General features: G+C 33.7%; 1 protein-coding gene across 2 annotated transcripts; it reads left to right on the forward strand.

Moving 5' to 3' along the window:
- The first annotated feature begins 59 nt into the window (after positions 1-59).
- Positions 60-16,381, forward strand: LOC130897209 (poly [ADP-ribose] polymerase tankyrase). 2 transcript variants are annotated; one of them, XM_057805950.1, is made up of 15 exons: positions 60-468; positions 833-1,057; positions 1,357-1,660; positions 1,732-1,985; positions 3,354-3,534; positions 3,603-3,886; positions 3,957-4,185; positions 4,868-5,033; positions 5,858-6,077; positions 6,269-6,501; positions 6,793-7,294; positions 9,522-9,712; positions 9,775-10,067; positions 10,310-10,543; positions 13,024-16,381. In XM_057805950.1, the coding sequence occupies exons 1-15, from the start codon at positions 279-281 to the stop codon at positions 13,025-13,027; spliced, it is 3,510 nt and encodes a 1,169-aa protein (XP_057661933.1). In that variant the 5' UTR covers positions 60-278; the 3' UTR covers positions 13,028-16,381. The 2 variants fall into 2 exon arrangements, with proteins under 2 accessions (XP_057661933.1, XP_057661934.1); XM_057805951.1 differs by lacking the exon at positions 13,024-16,381 and having other exon boundaries at positions 113-468; positions 10,310-10,547.
- Positions 16,382-18,834: the final 2,453 nt, after the last annotated feature.

Genomic DNA, 18,834 nt, shown 5'->3' on the forward strand with positions numbered 1-18,834 from the left:
GTGGAGCATACTCATATATCACGGATATTGGGAAACAGAAAAATAAAAATTGACATTTCAACAATTGTGTTGTGTCGCAAGAAACGTAACGTCATAACATCATAATCCCAATATCCCCTCCTGAATTTACACAACAAAGCTGCAAAAGTGTAGTATTATGACTCAATAAAATCGATTAATTATAAGGCATAATGTGCAACTTTCTAATTTAAATGTTTATAAAATAATACGATGAATAACAATGATGGCTAAGTTGTGATAATTGTTTATTTTTTGGAATGGCAAGTAGACGAGATGTTTTGAAAAATTCAATGGATTCGCTTCCAAGTGCCAGTGACCCTTTAAGGGATCTATTTGAAGCCTGTAAAGTTGGAGATATTTCCAGGGTAAGAAAATTAGTCACCCCGATTACTGTAAATGCTAGAGATACTGCTGGAAGGAAATCTACCCCTCTACACTTTGCTGCTGGTAAGTTAAACACTTGAAAAAAATTTGTTTCCGCACCTTATTGACTATTATAAAGTTATATTGATATTACATACATTCAACACTTTCCTAGTCTGTTAATTGCACACTACAAACGTAGTGTACTATATTAGTATGATTGAAAAATATGCTTAATAAAATGCTCTTATTAGTAGTGTTTTATTTAATTTGGATATTAAACTTCTTAAATCCATATAATTCTGATAACAGTTATCAGAAAAATTAACTGCAACCCATAAAATTGATATACTATTAAACAAGGCTTTAATCTAAATGATTTTTATTAATATTTCTAATAATGAAACATGTATACTTTCCATGCAAATATCAATTTTTGTACACTCAGGTTATGGTAGGAGAGAAGTTGTAGAATTTCTTTTATCTGCTGGAGCTTCTATTCAGGCAAGGGATGATGGTGGATTGCATCCACTTCATAATGCATGTTCTTTTGGTCATGCTGATGTTGTTAGATTATTATTAGAAGCAGGTGCTAATCCAAATACTAGAGACAACTGGAATTACACCCCACTACATGAAGCGGCCATTAAAGGAAAAGTGGATGTTTGCATAGGTGAGGAATTATTATTTTTTTTTTAATAAATACAAACATACTTATATAATATTTATAATCTAGTTTATTATTCATTTTTGGAACCTCAATCAAAAATACTTTTTACCTTTTACAACTCAATAATCTTGCAATTCATTTTACAGTATTTGATGGATTAAATGTTTCTTTTGCCTAATATTACTTCTTTTTTTTCATCCTAATATAAGACAATCTGTATATTTTTCAAATTGCTATAGAAAAAGATTAATGTATAAAATGTTATAGTAAAGTGTGTCATCTAAAACCTATATTGTCATCAGCTCTTCTTCAACATGGTGCTGATGTTAATATTCGTAACACAGAAGGTAAAACCCCTTTAGAAGTAGCAGATGTTTCAACTCGGCCGGTACTGACCGGCGAATATCGAAAAGATGAACTTTTGGAAGCTGCCAGATCTGGAGCAGAAGATCGACTTTTATCTCTACTTAATCCATTAAATGTCAATTGCCATGCAAGTGATGGAAGAAGATCAACCCCTCTTCATTTAGCTGCTGGTTATAATAGAAATAGAGTAGTGCAGCTATTACTTCAAAATGGAGCTGATGTCCATGCTAAAGATAAAGGGTGAGAATTAACTTTAATGTTATATAACAAAAACTAATATAAACTTCCATATTTTTATCATATTATTTCAGAGGTTTGGTTCCTTTACATAATGCGTGTTCATATGGTCACTTTGAAGTTACTGAAATGTTGATCAAACATGGAGCAAATGTGAATGCAAATGATCTTTGGGCGTTTACACCACTACATGAAGCAGCATCAAAATCAAGATTAGAAGTTTGTTCGTTATTATTAGCCGAAGGCGCTGATCCACATCAACTCAATTGTCATTCCAAATCAGCCATAGATGTTGCTCCTACAAGAGAACTACAAGAAAAACTTGCCTGTAAGTAATTCAGTAAATTTTTACTACAATTTCTAAGTCTTTTTGGGAAAATATTTTTAGAGGTTTTTATGAATAAGTGCTTAATAATAATAAATATACTTTAATAGAAATTATTGTAAACTAGAAGAAATGTGAAGTATTGTTTCATTCTGTTAATTAGGGAGCTAGTGAAGCATTAAGCTCCCATGCTCTGACTCAAAGCTGACATGGCAGTGTTGAAAAAAAATTATAAAATGGACGAGAGAGTCTCTTTAGAGTGATTCCATGTCATGGAGGAACCTAAGCCATTACACTCACCAGTAAAGAAACACAAAGTCCTCCTGTGGTAACAGAAAATGTTCCTTCAGAAAGAGTTTGGGAAGGAGAAACTCTGTTGATGACTTGTCGTGCTGGATTAATCCAAAAAGTTTCATAATACTACTAACTTACTTTACTTAATCCTCTTTACCTTTTCAGGTCTAAAGTTTGCTGGAGTTTAGTCATTACATAGGCTCTTTCTTCCACAAGCAGTTTCCATTCTTTCTTATCCTGGGTCTTTTTTTTAGTTCCTGCCATCTTATTTCTCGATTTTCTTCTGCCAAGCACCTCTGTTTTTCTTTCTTTTTATTATATGTTTTCGGTTCATATATATTCTATATTAATTATTCTTCTCCCATTCTCATAACATGGTAAAAACATCTTAATTGTCCTTTCTGGATTTTGTTTAGAATCGGTTTTAACCTCAAATTTTTTCTTATGTTATTTCTTATTTTGTCGTATCTTGATTAATTCCCTATTTTTCTTAGAAATCTCATTTCTGTACTTTTTTTTGCTTTTTTGTTTCTGTATGAGTATTCATATCTGATCTGTATGTCAATATGGGTCTGACTACTTTTTACATATTTCTGTTTTTATTTGTTTTGTATTTCCTTTTTGTGTCTCAATTACATTGAATAATTTTCCAGCTGCTTCAGTTTTCTCGTTTATCTCTTGTTTCAGTCTTCCAACTTGTGTTAGTGTCAAGGTATTTCATAATATGACTAGATCCAAAAAGTATTTTCTAAAAAGGGACTACTGTCTTAGGAAACTTCTGCTGAGTTTAGGTTTAGAAGACACCGAAAATATAGATTCTGTGAGAAGAAACTAAATGATTAACTATTGCAAGCCTAAAGAAGAAACCTTGTAGAAGAGAAAATTTACGTCCTTGATGCCGGCACAGATACTAAAGTGCATTAGAATTCTGGAATTGGAAGAAGAACTGTAGATGAACACCTCTGATAAGGAGAATAAATGTTGAATTTGCATGTACAAAGAAATAATATATCTCTTAAAATATCAAGTAAATGAATTCACTGGAAGTTCCGTACATAATGATATGTATTTTTTCAGATGAATATAAAGGTCATCTTCTTCTTGATGCTGCACGTCAGGCAGATACAACAAAACTGAAGAAATATTTAATTCCAGATATATTAAGTTTTAAACACCCTTATACTGGTGACACAGCCTTACATGCAGCCGTCAGCTCGATTTATCCAAAACGAAAACAAATATTAGAAACACTCATCAGGTATATATTTACATTACATTGAAATTCATAATTTTATATAATATGTATGGTTTTTTTTCGTATTTTAGGAAAGGAGCTCCACTTAACGAAAAAAACAAAGACTTCCTAACTCCTCTTCATATAGCTGCCGATAATTCCCATTATGATCTTATGGATGTTTTACTGAGACATGGTGCCAAAGTGAATGCACTTGATGGACTTGGCCAAACAGCTCTTCATCGATGCGCCCGTGACGACAATGTACAAGCCTGTAGAATTCTCTTGAGTTACAGTGTTGATATTACAACCGTTTCTCTTCAAGGTTATACTGCTGCCCAAGTTGCCAGCGAAAACGTTTTGAAAATTCTTCAAGGTAATCTACTAATTTCAATTAGAATATTTTAATTGTGCTGAAGTGGATAGTGTATTTTATTTTGGAATAGATCCTCCCACTGGCAGTGCCGATGTTGAATGTCAAATTCTAGAAGCCGCTAAATCTGGAGATTTGGATCAAGTTCAAAGACTGTTGGGATCGTATCCACACATAGTAAATTGTAGAGATTTGGATGGTAGACATTCAACGCCCTTACATTTTGCATCTGGTTACAATAGAGTCTCAGTTGTCGAATTTTTGTTACAACAAGGAGCAGATGTACACGCCAAAGATAAAGGGTAAGTTATATCAAAATATTTTATTGCCTAATTTAAAGTTTTAGAGATCAGCAAATTTGCTATGCAGAAACAAACTAGATGAGTTATTTGGCAAAGTTTTGATAAATGAAGATCTTCAAGAAGATTACTTGTGCTATGGTGGAGCAAATTCTGCTCTGTCTGCTTGCAAAGATGGTCCAAAACCAATGGTAAACCATCAGTAGTATTCTGCTTAAAATAGTCTCTCAACTGTGAATCTGTCCTAACCTTCTCCCAGCTAGGGTAACTGGAGAGGTCAATATTGGTATAAATGTCCATGTCCAAGCAGAAATAAAGGATTTGAAAGAAATAAAAGGAAATGCATTTGAAATACAGAATAATTGCAAAGGAAGAAAGTGTGAATTTGTGTTTCTAGTTCAGTGAATTTGTTGAGAACTCGTAATGGTTGGGTTTTTATAAGGTGGGTTGGTTAGCACCTGCCGCCTCATCGAGTACTTTGAGCTGGATATCAGGTTATAGAATGCTTAAAGGATCAGGTAGTGTAACTGTAAGGAGTGTAGTGGTAGTGTAAAGAGTGTGCTCTGTAGGAATATCACCAACAGTTCCAGAAATTACAGTAATAAGCATTTGTATTGTAATTATTTACTTAATTTGATATTCCAAACTTAGTTTTCGTTATAGTAATTTCTGTTTTTCCTTTCAGTGGCTTAGTTCCTTTGCACAACGCTTGTTCCTACGGACATTACGAAGTGACTGAGCTGCTAGTTAAACATGGAGCTAGTGTAAATGTAGCCGATTTATGGAAATTTACTCCTCTTCATGAAGCAGCAGCTAAAGGCAAATATGAAATAGTAAAACTTTTATTAAAAGTGAGTATTCCTTAAAACAATCATTTTACAATTTAATCTTGAGATTTCCGTCTTGGAAAGACTGCAAATAGGTAGAGAATAATTTGTGCATGAACATATTAAGAAAACTTGATTGAAATGTAAAAAGAATTTATTAATAAAAGTGATCTGTTATAATATAATACAGACTTGATTAAAAAAAAATTAAATTCCATGTTTATATTCTGGTTTAAAATTTTTTTACCAAATTATTATTATTAATATTAAACCCATAAACAACAGAGACGGACCCAATCACATTTAAGAAGATAAATATATCTGAAAAGTAAGCTTGTAGTGGGTGCTAGTGGAAAGACTGAGTAAGCCATTGGTGGAAAACTACATGAAAAGCAAAAATGATAGAATTGAAACTGGAGAGGTGGAAAGAATATAGGGAATACGAGATTTGTTCCAATTTTATGGAGAAAATATTAACAAATGAAAATAAAATTAAAATAAGCATTAAACAAAATGAGAAGGTGAGAGAAGAGAATCAAGAAGTCAAGTAGTAGGTGAAAACACAAGAATATAAATGCCTTAAACAGGAGTGAGAAGTACATTTCTTGGGATAGAGAAAAATGGGGATGAAAATATAGAAGAAATTGGAGCAAATATGGAAATAAAATGGAAAAAAGCAGAAATACATGTTGAACTAATGGGTCTCCCTGGAATATCCCTATAATGATTTAATTTTCAACTTACTTTAAACATTTTTTTTTCACTTACTTTTGTTAACTTTGTTTATAAAATTTGATTTTTACGACACTGAACCATTACTTCTTCTCAATAATAATACATCTAAACAGCACGGAGCGGATCCTAGCAAGAAAAATCGAGACGGTGCCACACCGTTAGATTTAGTAAGAGAAAACGATCAAGATGTAGCCGATTTGCTGAAAGGCAACGCTGCGCTTTTGGATGCTGCCAAAAAGGGTAATTTAGCGAGAGTTCAAAGACTGGTGACCCCTGATAATATAAATTGCAGAGATGCACAAGGCAGAAATTCGACTCCGTTACATTTAGCAGGTAAATACTAAATTTATATATACAAATAGTATCCTTATTTTCATATCTTGGAAACCTTTCCTAACATCCCAATAATATTTTTTCAACATGGACTCTCTACGATTCAATGGGTGAATTAGTTGGCTTCTTTTTAATATGATCTTTATAAAGTATCGAACCTAAATAACGTAATGAATTATTTTTATTTTCAGCTGGTTATAATAATGTAGAAGTAGCAGAATTTCTCTTAGAAAATGGAGCAGATGTAAATGCTCAAGACAAAGGTGGCCTTATTCCTCTTCATAATGCTTCCAGCTATGGACATTTAGACATAGCAGCATTATTGATCAAGTATAATACTGTTGTAAATGCAACAGATAAATGGGGTTTTACACCGTTGCATGAGGCTGCACAAAAAGGACGAACTCAACTTTGTGCATTACTAGTGAGTACAGAAGATTTTTGTATTTTATCTAGAAACATGAATGAGAAATTAAAGAACATTTTAGTTCAGTAAAAAAGATATTTTGCATGCAGTGATTGCTGACATTCATACTGAACACACTAAATTACCATCTCTACACATCTCTTAATTATACCACCTTTTCCTTTGAGTGTTCCGGCTCGAAGGACCAGGAAGAATAATTATAAATATTGGTAGAACAAGTTGAAAAGTTAAAAAAAAATACTTTTAGTATACATTTTATTGTATTTATTTATTTTTTTATTTACATAGTTGGCACACGGGGCAGATCCATTTCTCAAGAACCAAGAAGGTCAAGCTTCCGTAGATTTATCTTCTGCCGACGATGTGAGGTGTCTTTTACAAGACGCGATGGCATCCCAGCAAGGTGTGCCGACAACATCGGCTCCTCCTTCTAGACCACCATCAATAGCTCTATCTCATACTCCTAGTCCACCTCTTCCATCCACTAATGTAGAAACAGTAATAATGCCATCGGGAGCGGCGGTACAACTTCTTGTTCCAATAGGTAGTAGAACCAGTGTGTCTATGGCTGCCGCAGATGGATGTTCTTCTGGAAAACTTGAAGGCAATGAGGGAGACGACGGTGCGATTTGTTCTGTTGCCAATTTCTTATCGAGCTTAAATTTAGAACATTTATTGGATATTTTCGAAAGGGAGCAAATTACTTTGGATATATTAGCGGAGATGTCGCATGACGATTTGAAGCAGATTGGAATATCGGCCTATGGTTTTAGACACAAGCTTATTAGAGGTTAGTCATGTAATTGTAAATTCATATCTGAATAAGGTTTCAATCGATGCTAATTGGTCTATAGCACATGAGATAAGGAGAGAAAGGGTGAGAAAAAAAAGTTATAAATATAAATAAGCCGCTATATTTTTTGTCATGCTGCCAATTTCTTCGATTCATAAAATACTACTTCTATATTAACAATTAAGGCCATAGGGTGGTTCATAAGCCTGTAACTAAACATTCTTCATAGTTCAAAAAGGGGGAATGGACCTCATGATGAAATTTGTTTTAAATTTTGTACTCAACCCTAGGAACCGCATTTAAATTTGTTTTACACTTAAGTTGGACTGTCCTAGGTACTTGAAATATGACCTTGCACTTGTGGCATTGTTTTTTAGTACGCTACTTTGCCAAACATAAAATATTTTCTTTATTTTTTTGATGAACTTGACTTTTTGAATAATTTTGGTAACCCTGTTTCAAAAATCAGTAAATCCAATGGTAACTCCAAATAACAATTTTACTGCAATGGTCCACATAGAAAAAAAATGATTCTTTGGCAATTTTGATTTCAAATGAAGTTCTTCGATTTCAAAATTATTGGATCAGTGAGAAAGCTGAACAATTTTGGCTGGAACTTATGTATTAAGACCTGGTGGTGTGTCAATTTTCTGATAGCCTCTACCTTATTTTTGATAGTTGGATTGCAAACGACTCTTTCATTTTTTTGATCTTGAAGTAGTCTATTTACAACTGCTATCCCTTCGGAAGCTTCCTGTGGGAGCCGGTTTATGGAACAAAATTTTTTACTAAAATATTCTAAAAATTAGAATTACATTGATATTGATTAGCCAATATCAGTTGATAAGATTTAATTACAAAATTTGTCTCAATTTTTGGAACCGCTTTAGCACTTACACATACTTTAGTTAATAAAAAAAATGGAATGCATAATTGGAGCTTATCGGTTCTTCTCCTGAATAATCCTCAGAAATTTATTAATCGAAAAAAAAAAAATATCTATATATATATATTTATATATATATATATATATATATATATATATATATATATATATATATATATATATATATATATATACCTCCAAGATTATTCAGGAAAAGAATAAATAAGCTTCGAGCAAACTTTCATTTTTTTTATTTAATAAGGTGTTTCCTAATGTCGCAAGCACAATCATTATTTTGACCCTTGTACAGGTTAAAGAAAGAATTAATGAGCTTTGAGCATGCTTTCTATTTTTTTAAATAATTAGATTGTTTCTGATTACCCTAATAATTGTGATAAATATTTTGGAACAACCCTCACAGATTTATTCTGAGAAATCTAATGTTTTTTAGTAAATAAAAAACTAAGGATTATTCAGGGAAAGAATCAAAAAGTTTTGAGTGTGTCTTCTATTTTAAAAAACCAATAGACTGTTTCTAAATGTCATAAGCCGATAACTATTCTGTAACAACCCCCATACAGGTGGATTTTGTGAGATACATGTTTTACGATAAAAAAAATACCTGAGGATGATTCAGAGAAAAAAATCAACGTTCTTAGAGACTGGCTTTTTCCCATCAAATTAACTGTCTCCAAGTGCTAAAGCGATTACAAATATTGAGATGAAATCTTTAATTGAGTCTTATCAATGGATATTGACTAATCTATATAATTGGAATTCTAAAATAGCCTTTAGAATAGACATAATTAGATTTTTAGATTATTTTTGTACCAAATTTGGACCCTTGATAATTCCATCCTGTTTTCTTCCAGAGATTTTACATACTCATTGTCAACCCCACTGTGTTTCTGATTCTCCTTTTGTGAATTACTTTCCCTAAATTGTAAACAAAACTTTGGGTTGTTCCTTCTAAAATCAAAATCTGTCACTTTGTTCAGCTTATCCACATTGTATCTATAATGTGCTGTTTCAGTTTTAACAACGGAGGTAGGTAAATCGAGGATAGATATATGATCATAGGAAAACTGGGTGGTAGAGGATAAGGAGTCCCAATCTGGTACCCGAAAAATTATAAGGAAAAGAATAGAAGAAGAAACATTCTATATTCTATTTCTCTGACTATGAAACCAGTTAATTAGTTCTGCTATTATCCTGTAGACCTTATTTCAGATTTACTAGAGAGTTGCATTAGATGATTGATAATCATCTGGTATCTTTCAAACTGTAGTGGAACATTTGGTACTTTCTATTGTCACCGCTAATTAGTAATTTTTTTAGGGATGGAACGTTTAGTAGCCAGTTGTGGAGGTCTATGGACATCCCCATCTAATCCAGGAACGTTATTAGTTGATCTCCTATCCGATGACAAAGAATTTATTACAGTAGAAGAAGAAATGCAAAATAGTATACGAGAGCACAGAGACAACGGTCATGCTGGCGGTATTTTTTCAAGATACAATATTATTAGGGTAACTAGACATATCAAATATTGTGATTTGCGGTCTATTTTATAAAATTGAACGTTTTGTAGATACAAAAAGTACAGAACAAGAAACTTTGGGAACGTTATACTCATCGAAGGAAAGAAGTAGCAGAAGAAAATAGTAATCAACCTTGTGAGAGGATGCTATTCCACGGCTCACCTTTTATTAATGCCATTGTACAAAAAGGTTTCGATGAGCGCCACGCTTATATAGGAGGGATGTTCGGGGCAGGAATTTACTTCGCTGAACATTCATCTAAAAGTAATCAGTACGTTTATGGGATAGGTGGAGGTACAGGGTGTCCCACGCATAAAGATAGGAGTTGCTACAGCTGTCATAGGTGAGTAGGGCATCTCGAAACCTTGAAGTAACTAGAAATAACAATTTATGAATCTCGACTTTATTTTGTTATAAGTTAAACAATATTTTCTTTGAAGTTTTATACTATTTTGATACAAATGTCTCATGTATTAATAATAAACATTCTACAATTCTAGATTTTGATATAAAATTTAGTGTCGAATTTTATGAGGTAAAATTCTGTAGTGGAATTTTTAAATTGACGCTTTATTTTTTTTTCAGACATCTTCTGTTATGTCGAGTAACATTAGGTAAATCTTTTCTTCAATTTAGCGCAATGAAAATGGCGCACGCTCCACCCGGTCATCATTCTGTTGCCGGAAGACCGTCGGCTGGGGGCTTAAATTTCCCAGAATATGTTGTATACAGGGGCGAACAGGCGTATCCGGAATATTTTATAACTTATCAAATTGTAAAACCAGAAGAATATTCGAGCAGTACCGATTCTGAAGTCAGGTAAACCAAAAATATTATCTCTCATCTACATATTTTTTAGGAGAATTAAATCTGCATTTAATTGTATTTAGTGATATAGAAAACAGAACATGATTTTTTTAGAAATAATTTCTGGGGATTAATTTGTTTGAGTCAGGGAGATAATGCATAGAATTACGTTTCCTTTGGTATTCATCAGAGGCAACATGAGTGTTTTACATGTTCTACATTATATTCAGAAGCTGCTCAACACACTTTTCCAATAATCCAGATTTACATTGATTTTTTCAAGGATTATCAAGTCTATTTGTTGCTTTAGCCTCTTAGATCTCTTGATATTTCACATAGAACATGTCCGGGAAATTATGAGAAGGATTATTCCATCTACCCCATCATCAACAAAGAAGAATCAACTCTATTTGTTGTTTTGGTCCCATCGAACTTTCGATATTTCACATAGAACACCTATGGGTAATTATTGAAAGGATTACTCCATTTACCGCATCACTAAAAACTCTAGTGACGCTTTGGCATGAGTTGAAAGTAGATGGGATGAGATATCTCAATGGGTATTTGATAGTTTCATTAGGAATACGCCCTAATGTGTTTTTGAGTGATAAAACTTCTTGGGCGTGCAACATATTATTAATTCATCCTTTTTTTTTTTCTTTGGCAGAATTTATGTGATATATTGATAAATTACTTAACTCTAAGTCACGTGTATACAAAAAATTATCATAATTACATTGTTCATATTATTGTCCTTCCTAGAATGATGTAAAGACTACAAAGTGCGCTATAGCGCACCAACTGGGAAGCAGCCAATGAGAGTTCGCTCGCAAAACGACGTGCCAATTTGGGAGCGAATTTTCATTGGCTCTTGAGAGATGCGCAGAACGATTCGAAAATGAGCCCTCGGGAAGAACACACCTTGTAGTCTTTACATCATGCTTCCTAGTATGTAATTTCGAATGGTGCTGCGGGTTGAGGGCTCAAAATAAAACTATCCAAGAGTTTTTTAAAATGCCAACGTTTCGATCTTTTATTTGATCTTTATCAAGGCTTCAACATTCGAGTTACCTCTGTGCCATATGTGTTGACCAAGATTTTCATTGGCTCTTGAGAGATGCGCAGAACGATTCGAAAATGAGCCCTCGGGAAAAACACACCTTGTAGTCTTTACATCATGCTTCCTAGTATGTAATTTCGAATGGTACTGCGGGTTGAGGGCTCAAAATAAAACTATCCAAGAGTTTTTTAAAATGCCAACGTTTCGATCTTTTATTTGATCTTTATCAAGGCTTCAACATTCGAGTTACCTCTGTTCCATATGTGTTGACCAAGAGATTCTTGTATGGTCTCTATCAGTGAATGATTCTATTTGTTTCTATTCCTCATCAACATCCTCTATTTCTAGCTTTTTATTGCTCTTCGTTGTTACTGTTCTTTCTATATCCCTTTCTATTACTTCAGTTTTCAGTTTGTTCATGTAGTTATTTTTTGGTTGTCTAGGGTTTTTTTCTTCTTAAAACGCCGGAAAGAAAACACTTTTATTACAGAATTTAAACAATGCAAACACTCTACTTATGTACAATGTAAATAAGAGAACTAACGTTGATACTAAAAATATTCGTGTATGTGGTTTAAAGGCTAAATTAGCGGGACGCCGTCTTGACCACGCGGGATGCCATCTTAGTTGCGTGATCTTTACCGTCTATGTTTTACTTCCCTACTGACTCGAATGTTATTGTCGGCTTTAGGCTGCTGAAGAGAACTCGTGTTTCGTGCGTGGCTGTAAGATGGAGTAGAGCAATAATCTCAATCCTACATTCATATTAAACATAAATGATTCTAGAGAAGAAGATAATTAAAAATATTAATTGTATTTTGTTTTATACATCGTTGTATTGTTTGATATAAGGCCAAAATTGAATTTTAGTAGTAGTAATGATTCGAAGTGTTCAATAACTGTATCAATTAAAAATGTAATGACTTTATTGCATCTGCATCCTGTGATAAGAAGTGTTAATCCATTACAACAATAGACTGAACTCAGAAACATTGCTAGACCGGATCAAGTCACTGTCCAAGCATGCTGCGCTAATGTGTTTGAATATCCATCGATAAATCTTCAAAAAGAACTTTGTGACTACTGCGTTGGTTGTGTCAATCATATGTCTAGTATTAACTTATGTCACGTCTACATCGAAATTTGTTTCTATTTTCTTTTGTCCTAAATTCTTCCATTTTATAGATGTTTTGTCGTTTGCAAATGAGAGGCTTTTTCCTACAATAATCATACATTATGATGTATTTTATAACTTTTTTAGGGCTAATTTGGTAATTCGTTAGGTCCTGGAACTGCATTTTTATCTTTGGGCGAGCTTTCAAATCAAATTACAATAATATATGTTTTAGGGTTACACAAGCTATTTCACTGGTTTGTTTTATTTTTGAGTTGTACAAAAATTTATTTTAATTGAAAAATATTTCTATTGCAGGTGATTTCAGGAGCAATGGTTGTTGCTGCGACCTACCAAAACTTTCAGAGAATATGTCTGTGGTTTGTTGTGCCACGCTCTGCGCTGTTTAGCACCGACAAGAAAACAATGTAGCTGCCAAGAGAGTAAATAACCATTTTTTTTGGGTAAAATTTTTAACAGATCTCGCAGTTTCATTGGAAATTTGAGTTTTATTATTAATTGTTCATTTAGACGGGATGTTTATTATCGAACAGTTGTTTAAAATACTATCAAAAAAATCGTTTTAAATAAATTTTTTACTAATGTATTAAGGAAAAGTAGAGCCTCGTCTAAATAGCTTTTGTATTGAAACATTCTGGCTTTTCATGTAAATATTGTTTTTTTGTGTGTGAAAAAAATTTGGGTTATTCGAAAAATATCACTGGGTATTTGCTTAAACAAGTATAAAGGGAAAGAAAAAAATTTATAAGTAACTGCGTATCTATTACAAATTTTATCTGTGTTAACAATTTGGAATAAAAGGTTTCCAAAAGTTTTTGAACAACAGTAAGTTTCAAATGAATGAAGAAAAAAAAATTGGGGTCATGAAAACTATATTTTTAGATGGTCTAAAATTTTTATACACTCCGGAACCTTTTTTAGGAGGCGATAATTTGGAAATTGCAACCTTTTTCGAGTTTCAAGTAAGTCGAAAGTGTTGAAATTTAGGGTTTTCGAGATTTATTTTGAATTTGAAAATTATGGGGTTATCTCTCCCTAACAAAAAGTTTTAAACTATATAAAAATGTAGTTTTGGTTACATTTTCTAAATTCGATTGACACTTATGGAACCGTGACTTTTGGGAAACACTGTATGTAAACTATTGCGAGATTTTTTTATAATTCAACTCATAAGTAAAAATTGTGCGTAAATAATTATACAGCTTTTTTCAAGGCTAAATATTGTAAAAATTACTTGATCCAAATATCATCAAGCCTATTACTTTAAAACTATCACAGGTTCCACGATATTGTTCTTTCATGTATTTCTATCTCTTCATTGTTCTCCCATGTTTATCTGTGTCGTCATTGTATTTCTGGGAATTCCCCGTAATCTGTTCGATGTACCCGAATCATCAAAGTTGAGAGCTAGTGAATTTGATATTCTGTTAATTTATATATTTTACATTCCATTACTTTTATCGTCAATCAAGCTGCATTTATTAAATGAGGGGTGCCAAACCACAACATTAATTTCCAGTGTGCAAAGTCTCAATTATGCTAACTTTCTCGAGCTGGTTAATGTACTCGATTATCTATTCAATTCAAATTCAAACCTTGTACACCGTGACCTTAAAAGATCTTCTGCTGTATGGGGGAACCCAGTGTTTACAGCTGATATACTAATATATACTATACTACTCTTAGAAAGTTCAGAATGTGACAGTGCTGTAGCTGCCAAAGATCTTCTATCTCATACGCTCCCAGGTGTAGTGCTCTATAATTCTGTAGTGTCTCATACTTCATCTTCAGGTGTCCATTTAGGCGACAGTGCCCCGACAGGACTCTTGTTAGTATTTGTAAGTTCTTATTTAGGATAATACATTAAACAAATCTTCTCTTTGTCTCAGTACCTGTAGATTGGTTTCATCCTCTATTCACCTTTACAAATACTTTATCTATTGTTCTGTTATTGACACCACAGAGGGGTTCAGGTCCTATAAAGGGTTTGTCTGCCCTACTTTAGCGAGTCTGTCAGCTATTTCGTTTCCCTCCACACCGGTGTGTTCTAAAATCCATTGTAGGATAACTTTATGTTTCTTGCTTACCCCATTTAACTTGTCCAGGCATTTCCAAACTAGTTTGGATTTTATGATATTGGAGCTTAAAGCTCTAATGGTTACTTGGATATTGGGCAGCATGATGATTTCCTGTTTATGATAGTTCCTATCTAGATTCTTCCTATGATTTGGAAAAATGATCTCGTGTCTATAGAGTTAAAATAGTTTTTTTGAATATGAAGTCACACCAACATTACACCAGTGACAACTCTCAGAACATTCAAAGTCTTCTTCACTCAAGAGTTTTCCAAAGTTTTCTGAAAAGTGAGACCATATTCTTGAGCTTGTTTCTTTTAATAAAAATGGTGTATTAGAACAGTGTCATTTTTTAACTTTAAGTTTAATGCTCTCATGGAAAACATCATCCGAGGACAAGCAGATACCTAAGAGAATCATGAATACCATACCCGATGGACTGATCAGGTTCACAAAGACTTACAAACAATAAAAGTGGAGGTGAATTGTCGAGGGGGCCAAGGCTTGAACCGAGCTGTAGTAAGGATGGAATCATTTCCTCTGTTCTTTCACTGCTATGGTGAATTATGAATCTTTAACAAGTTGCCCTTTTAATGATTATTAAACCACCACTCGATAGGTTCTTGTGACTTGGGTAGAAATTTTTATTTTAGTTTAAGTTTTTTGGAAGGCCCTAAAATAATACTTGTTTCCTGTGCAGAACCGGATTGATTTTGATTGATTTGTAAAAGGACTTGTAACTTCTGCAGGATTTGAGTTGGGGTGTTATTGAGATGAGAAGTCAAAATGGCCTGGGGTTCGGGTGTGTTTGAATGGGGTCAATGTGATGTTATTAAAATAAGAAGAGGAACGATTGGAGAGAGGTAATTTGGCTGATAAACGAGTTCCGAAAGCAGTACCATTGCCAGTAGTCGGGGTGGGTTTTATTTGAAAACTATAAAATATGCCTGTTTCAATTTTCTCTGAATTTGAGTGACTAAAATGATTTTCATCGAGATTTAAAGCTTTTGCTTTATCAGCCCAAACTTACTATGTACCTAACTAGAGATTCAGTGATTCGATGATCATAGATATGATTGAGCAGAGTTGGTTAACCTAGTACAAGGTGGTTGATTTCATGTGTATGCTGGGCTAATTAGATTTTAAATTTGAGAAAAAAATTTCTATTTTAATTAACAATGTATTTCTTTATTTTTGGTTAGTAACAGAACTACCATCAACTAAATTGTACCCCAAAACCACGTGGCATCAAAAATTGTTGGATTTTAGGCACTATTTTTTTCTTTTTCACTCTGTATCCATTACAATAGATTAATAGTTTGAATTATTATGGATTAAAAAATTTTAAAAACTTCTCGCATAGTAAAAAATGTGTTCATATTTTCAGTATATATATATATGTATATATATAAGTGCGTAAAATACCATTTTTTTAGGCTAATGTCCGTTTTTGTTAATTTATTTTATATTGGAAGACTAATACTGAATACTTTCAGTAAAATGAAAATGTGATATAAATTTTTTCCTTTTTATTCGTTAAGTTACATGGTGTGGTTTGTTCAATAAAACTTTCAACTATACTTTCTTTGTGATTTATCCTAATCTATATGTAAATATATTATTTTATCTATAAATCTCTTCAATTTAATACTCCCAACAACGTAATCTGAAAGATTTCTTCTCCTACATCATTGTATATAAGCAGAGGCTGCGACTTACTGTTACAAATCCCCCTTAAATTTTTAGGTAAATTCATGTTGTAAGATGAATTCTTCAAAGTCAAGGCGTTTCTACCAAGTCATGTAGTTCTTATACAAGTACTTTAATTGAAAACTAATGTAGGGCATTCATTCATTCCCAAAGAAACTAGTGACACAAAAATCACCAGGATGCCACGAAATCATGGTCAAAATCAATTAGTTAGTAGGATATCATTTTCAAATTGAGATATGACCACTTTTCACTCTTAATATAATTTAATACCTTAAAATTAACAAATCAAACTTATCACAACTGGATATTTTGGTAAATTTACTAAAAGTTTCCAGACAGTGGGTATGAGAGGGTGGTGATGTTCGAAACACTTTTAATGGTTTAATTCATTTTAATCCAATGCAGAAGCAATCAGGTGTCGCAAATAATGTCTGCGGGAAATCCTGAGTGCTCTGAGTAAACAGGTACCTCAGAATCCACTACTCCCATCATCAGTTTCTACCGATATCACAGGTCTGACATGACCCAGTTCAAACGCCCCAACATCAGTGGTGCGGAGAAAGAAACGAGAAGGAATTCCAAGGCTACCGCGACGGATCAGGGATCAACAGCCCCGGATAAAAAGGTTGCCTCGATCTCAAACCGTCATCCAGAGCTTCCAACCCGAATTGGCTGCATCCATGGTCGAGCCCGCTGGAAGGTATGTAAGATCGGAGGGACGTTCGTTGTGCAGCTGGTCGTGATTCAGCCTTTTCGGCTGGTTAGGAATCATATCCTAATACGTCAAAAGGTTTAGTTCAAAAAGTCTGATCGGTTTTTCAAAAGACATTGATTTTTGGTAATTTCAAGTGGGGCATGACGGGCCTATTAAAAAGCCAAGGCAAAATCACCTCTACTTCTAAGGCTCGCGGTATCTCCATTAGTAGTGAATGACCTGGTGCATTGGCAAGAAGTAATAAAACTTTTGAAGGCAGTCCATTACGTTTTGACATCTAAACAAACGCTGTTTGTATACCAGTTGGAAAGAACCTCTCTTGTTACCCAGGCTTTCCGATTGAATCGTCAAACAACTGGTAAGCTGTCTATATCAGTTCAGCGCATAGCGTGACGTGTTTCATATTGATATACCAGCAAAATAAGAGCCTATAGATCTTTGGCTGCTTTAAAACCTCTTGCCTGCTCTTCTTCTTTGGAAAAAAAAGTTCGGGATAGCATCTTTTTCCAATAAAGACCGGTTTCATCTACATTGAAGACGAGGGGAGCAGGAAAACCGGTTCACCAGGTTAGAGAGAAACCCCAGAAAACCTGCAATACCGACGATCTGGTAACAAAAGAGAAGCACGGCCAGATATACATGTACAGTATCCTCTCCCTTCCCTAATCTAAAGGTTGACTGCAATCATGCCACACGTGCTGTATGACCAATCATTGCGTTCACGTGAAGCGAGGTCAGTAAGCGGGAATTTTGTAAACCTCGCAAAGTAAAGCCGCGTAAACTGAGATATTACTGTACAATTTTCTTCGGTTGTTCTTCTGTTCAGTTGTAAGGTTTTTCAGTACAAATAGTCTAAAAGTGTTTAAATGTAATTGTTCACTCATTATCCTGTTAAACAAACTTAAAAAAACCTCCACACATCGTTCTTTGGAAAGCTGATCCTAAACTTGTCGCCTTTTCAAACAGGATTTTTGTCAAAGGGAAACTTAATTAACAATTTTTTATGTTTGAACAAATTCAAATGCACCATTTTTGTACACCATAACCACCATAAGGTATGGAGGGTAGAGGTAGTGTCCATCAAATCCTTTACGTTAGGGGGGCGCTACTATAGCATGAGTGTAAATTTTAAATAAAGCGCTAGAAATTTAAGAATAAGGACAGAGAAGGAGTTAAATACAAAAATTCCTACAAATTCACAATAATTAATTAACATTCAGCGTTATCTCACAGTAGCTTTTCTAGGTTATATTTACAAAACTATTTTGGACTACGTGAATAGTTTAGATTTTGTATACCAATATTTAATTAACGACTCTAGTTTTGAATTATAAGTTACCGTCTACACGCGAACAGTTTTTAAGCTAAGCCCCCACATGAGATGGTCTTCCTTACCTCTACCCTCCATAGTAGAAGGAATAAAACAACCAGTTTAAATCACAGGTGGAAACAACGTTGCCAAGTCATCCGCAGACTTGCCAGTCCCATTATTCTGCACATACACATCAGGTACAACGTGTTTGCAAAACAATAGCAATAAATCTGGTTCTATTTAGTATTAAAGAGATCAATAAATCACATAAATAATTTATTTTTTTTATAATA

Source organism: Diorhabda carinulata, chromosome 8, assembly GCF_026250575.1.
Source record: "Diorhabda carinulata isolate Delta chromosome 8, icDioCari1.1, whole genome shotgun sequence".
In the NCBI taxonomy this organism is placed as follows: domain Eukaryota; kingdom Metazoa; phylum Arthropoda; class Insecta; order Coleoptera; family Chrysomelidae; genus Diorhabda; species Diorhabda carinulata.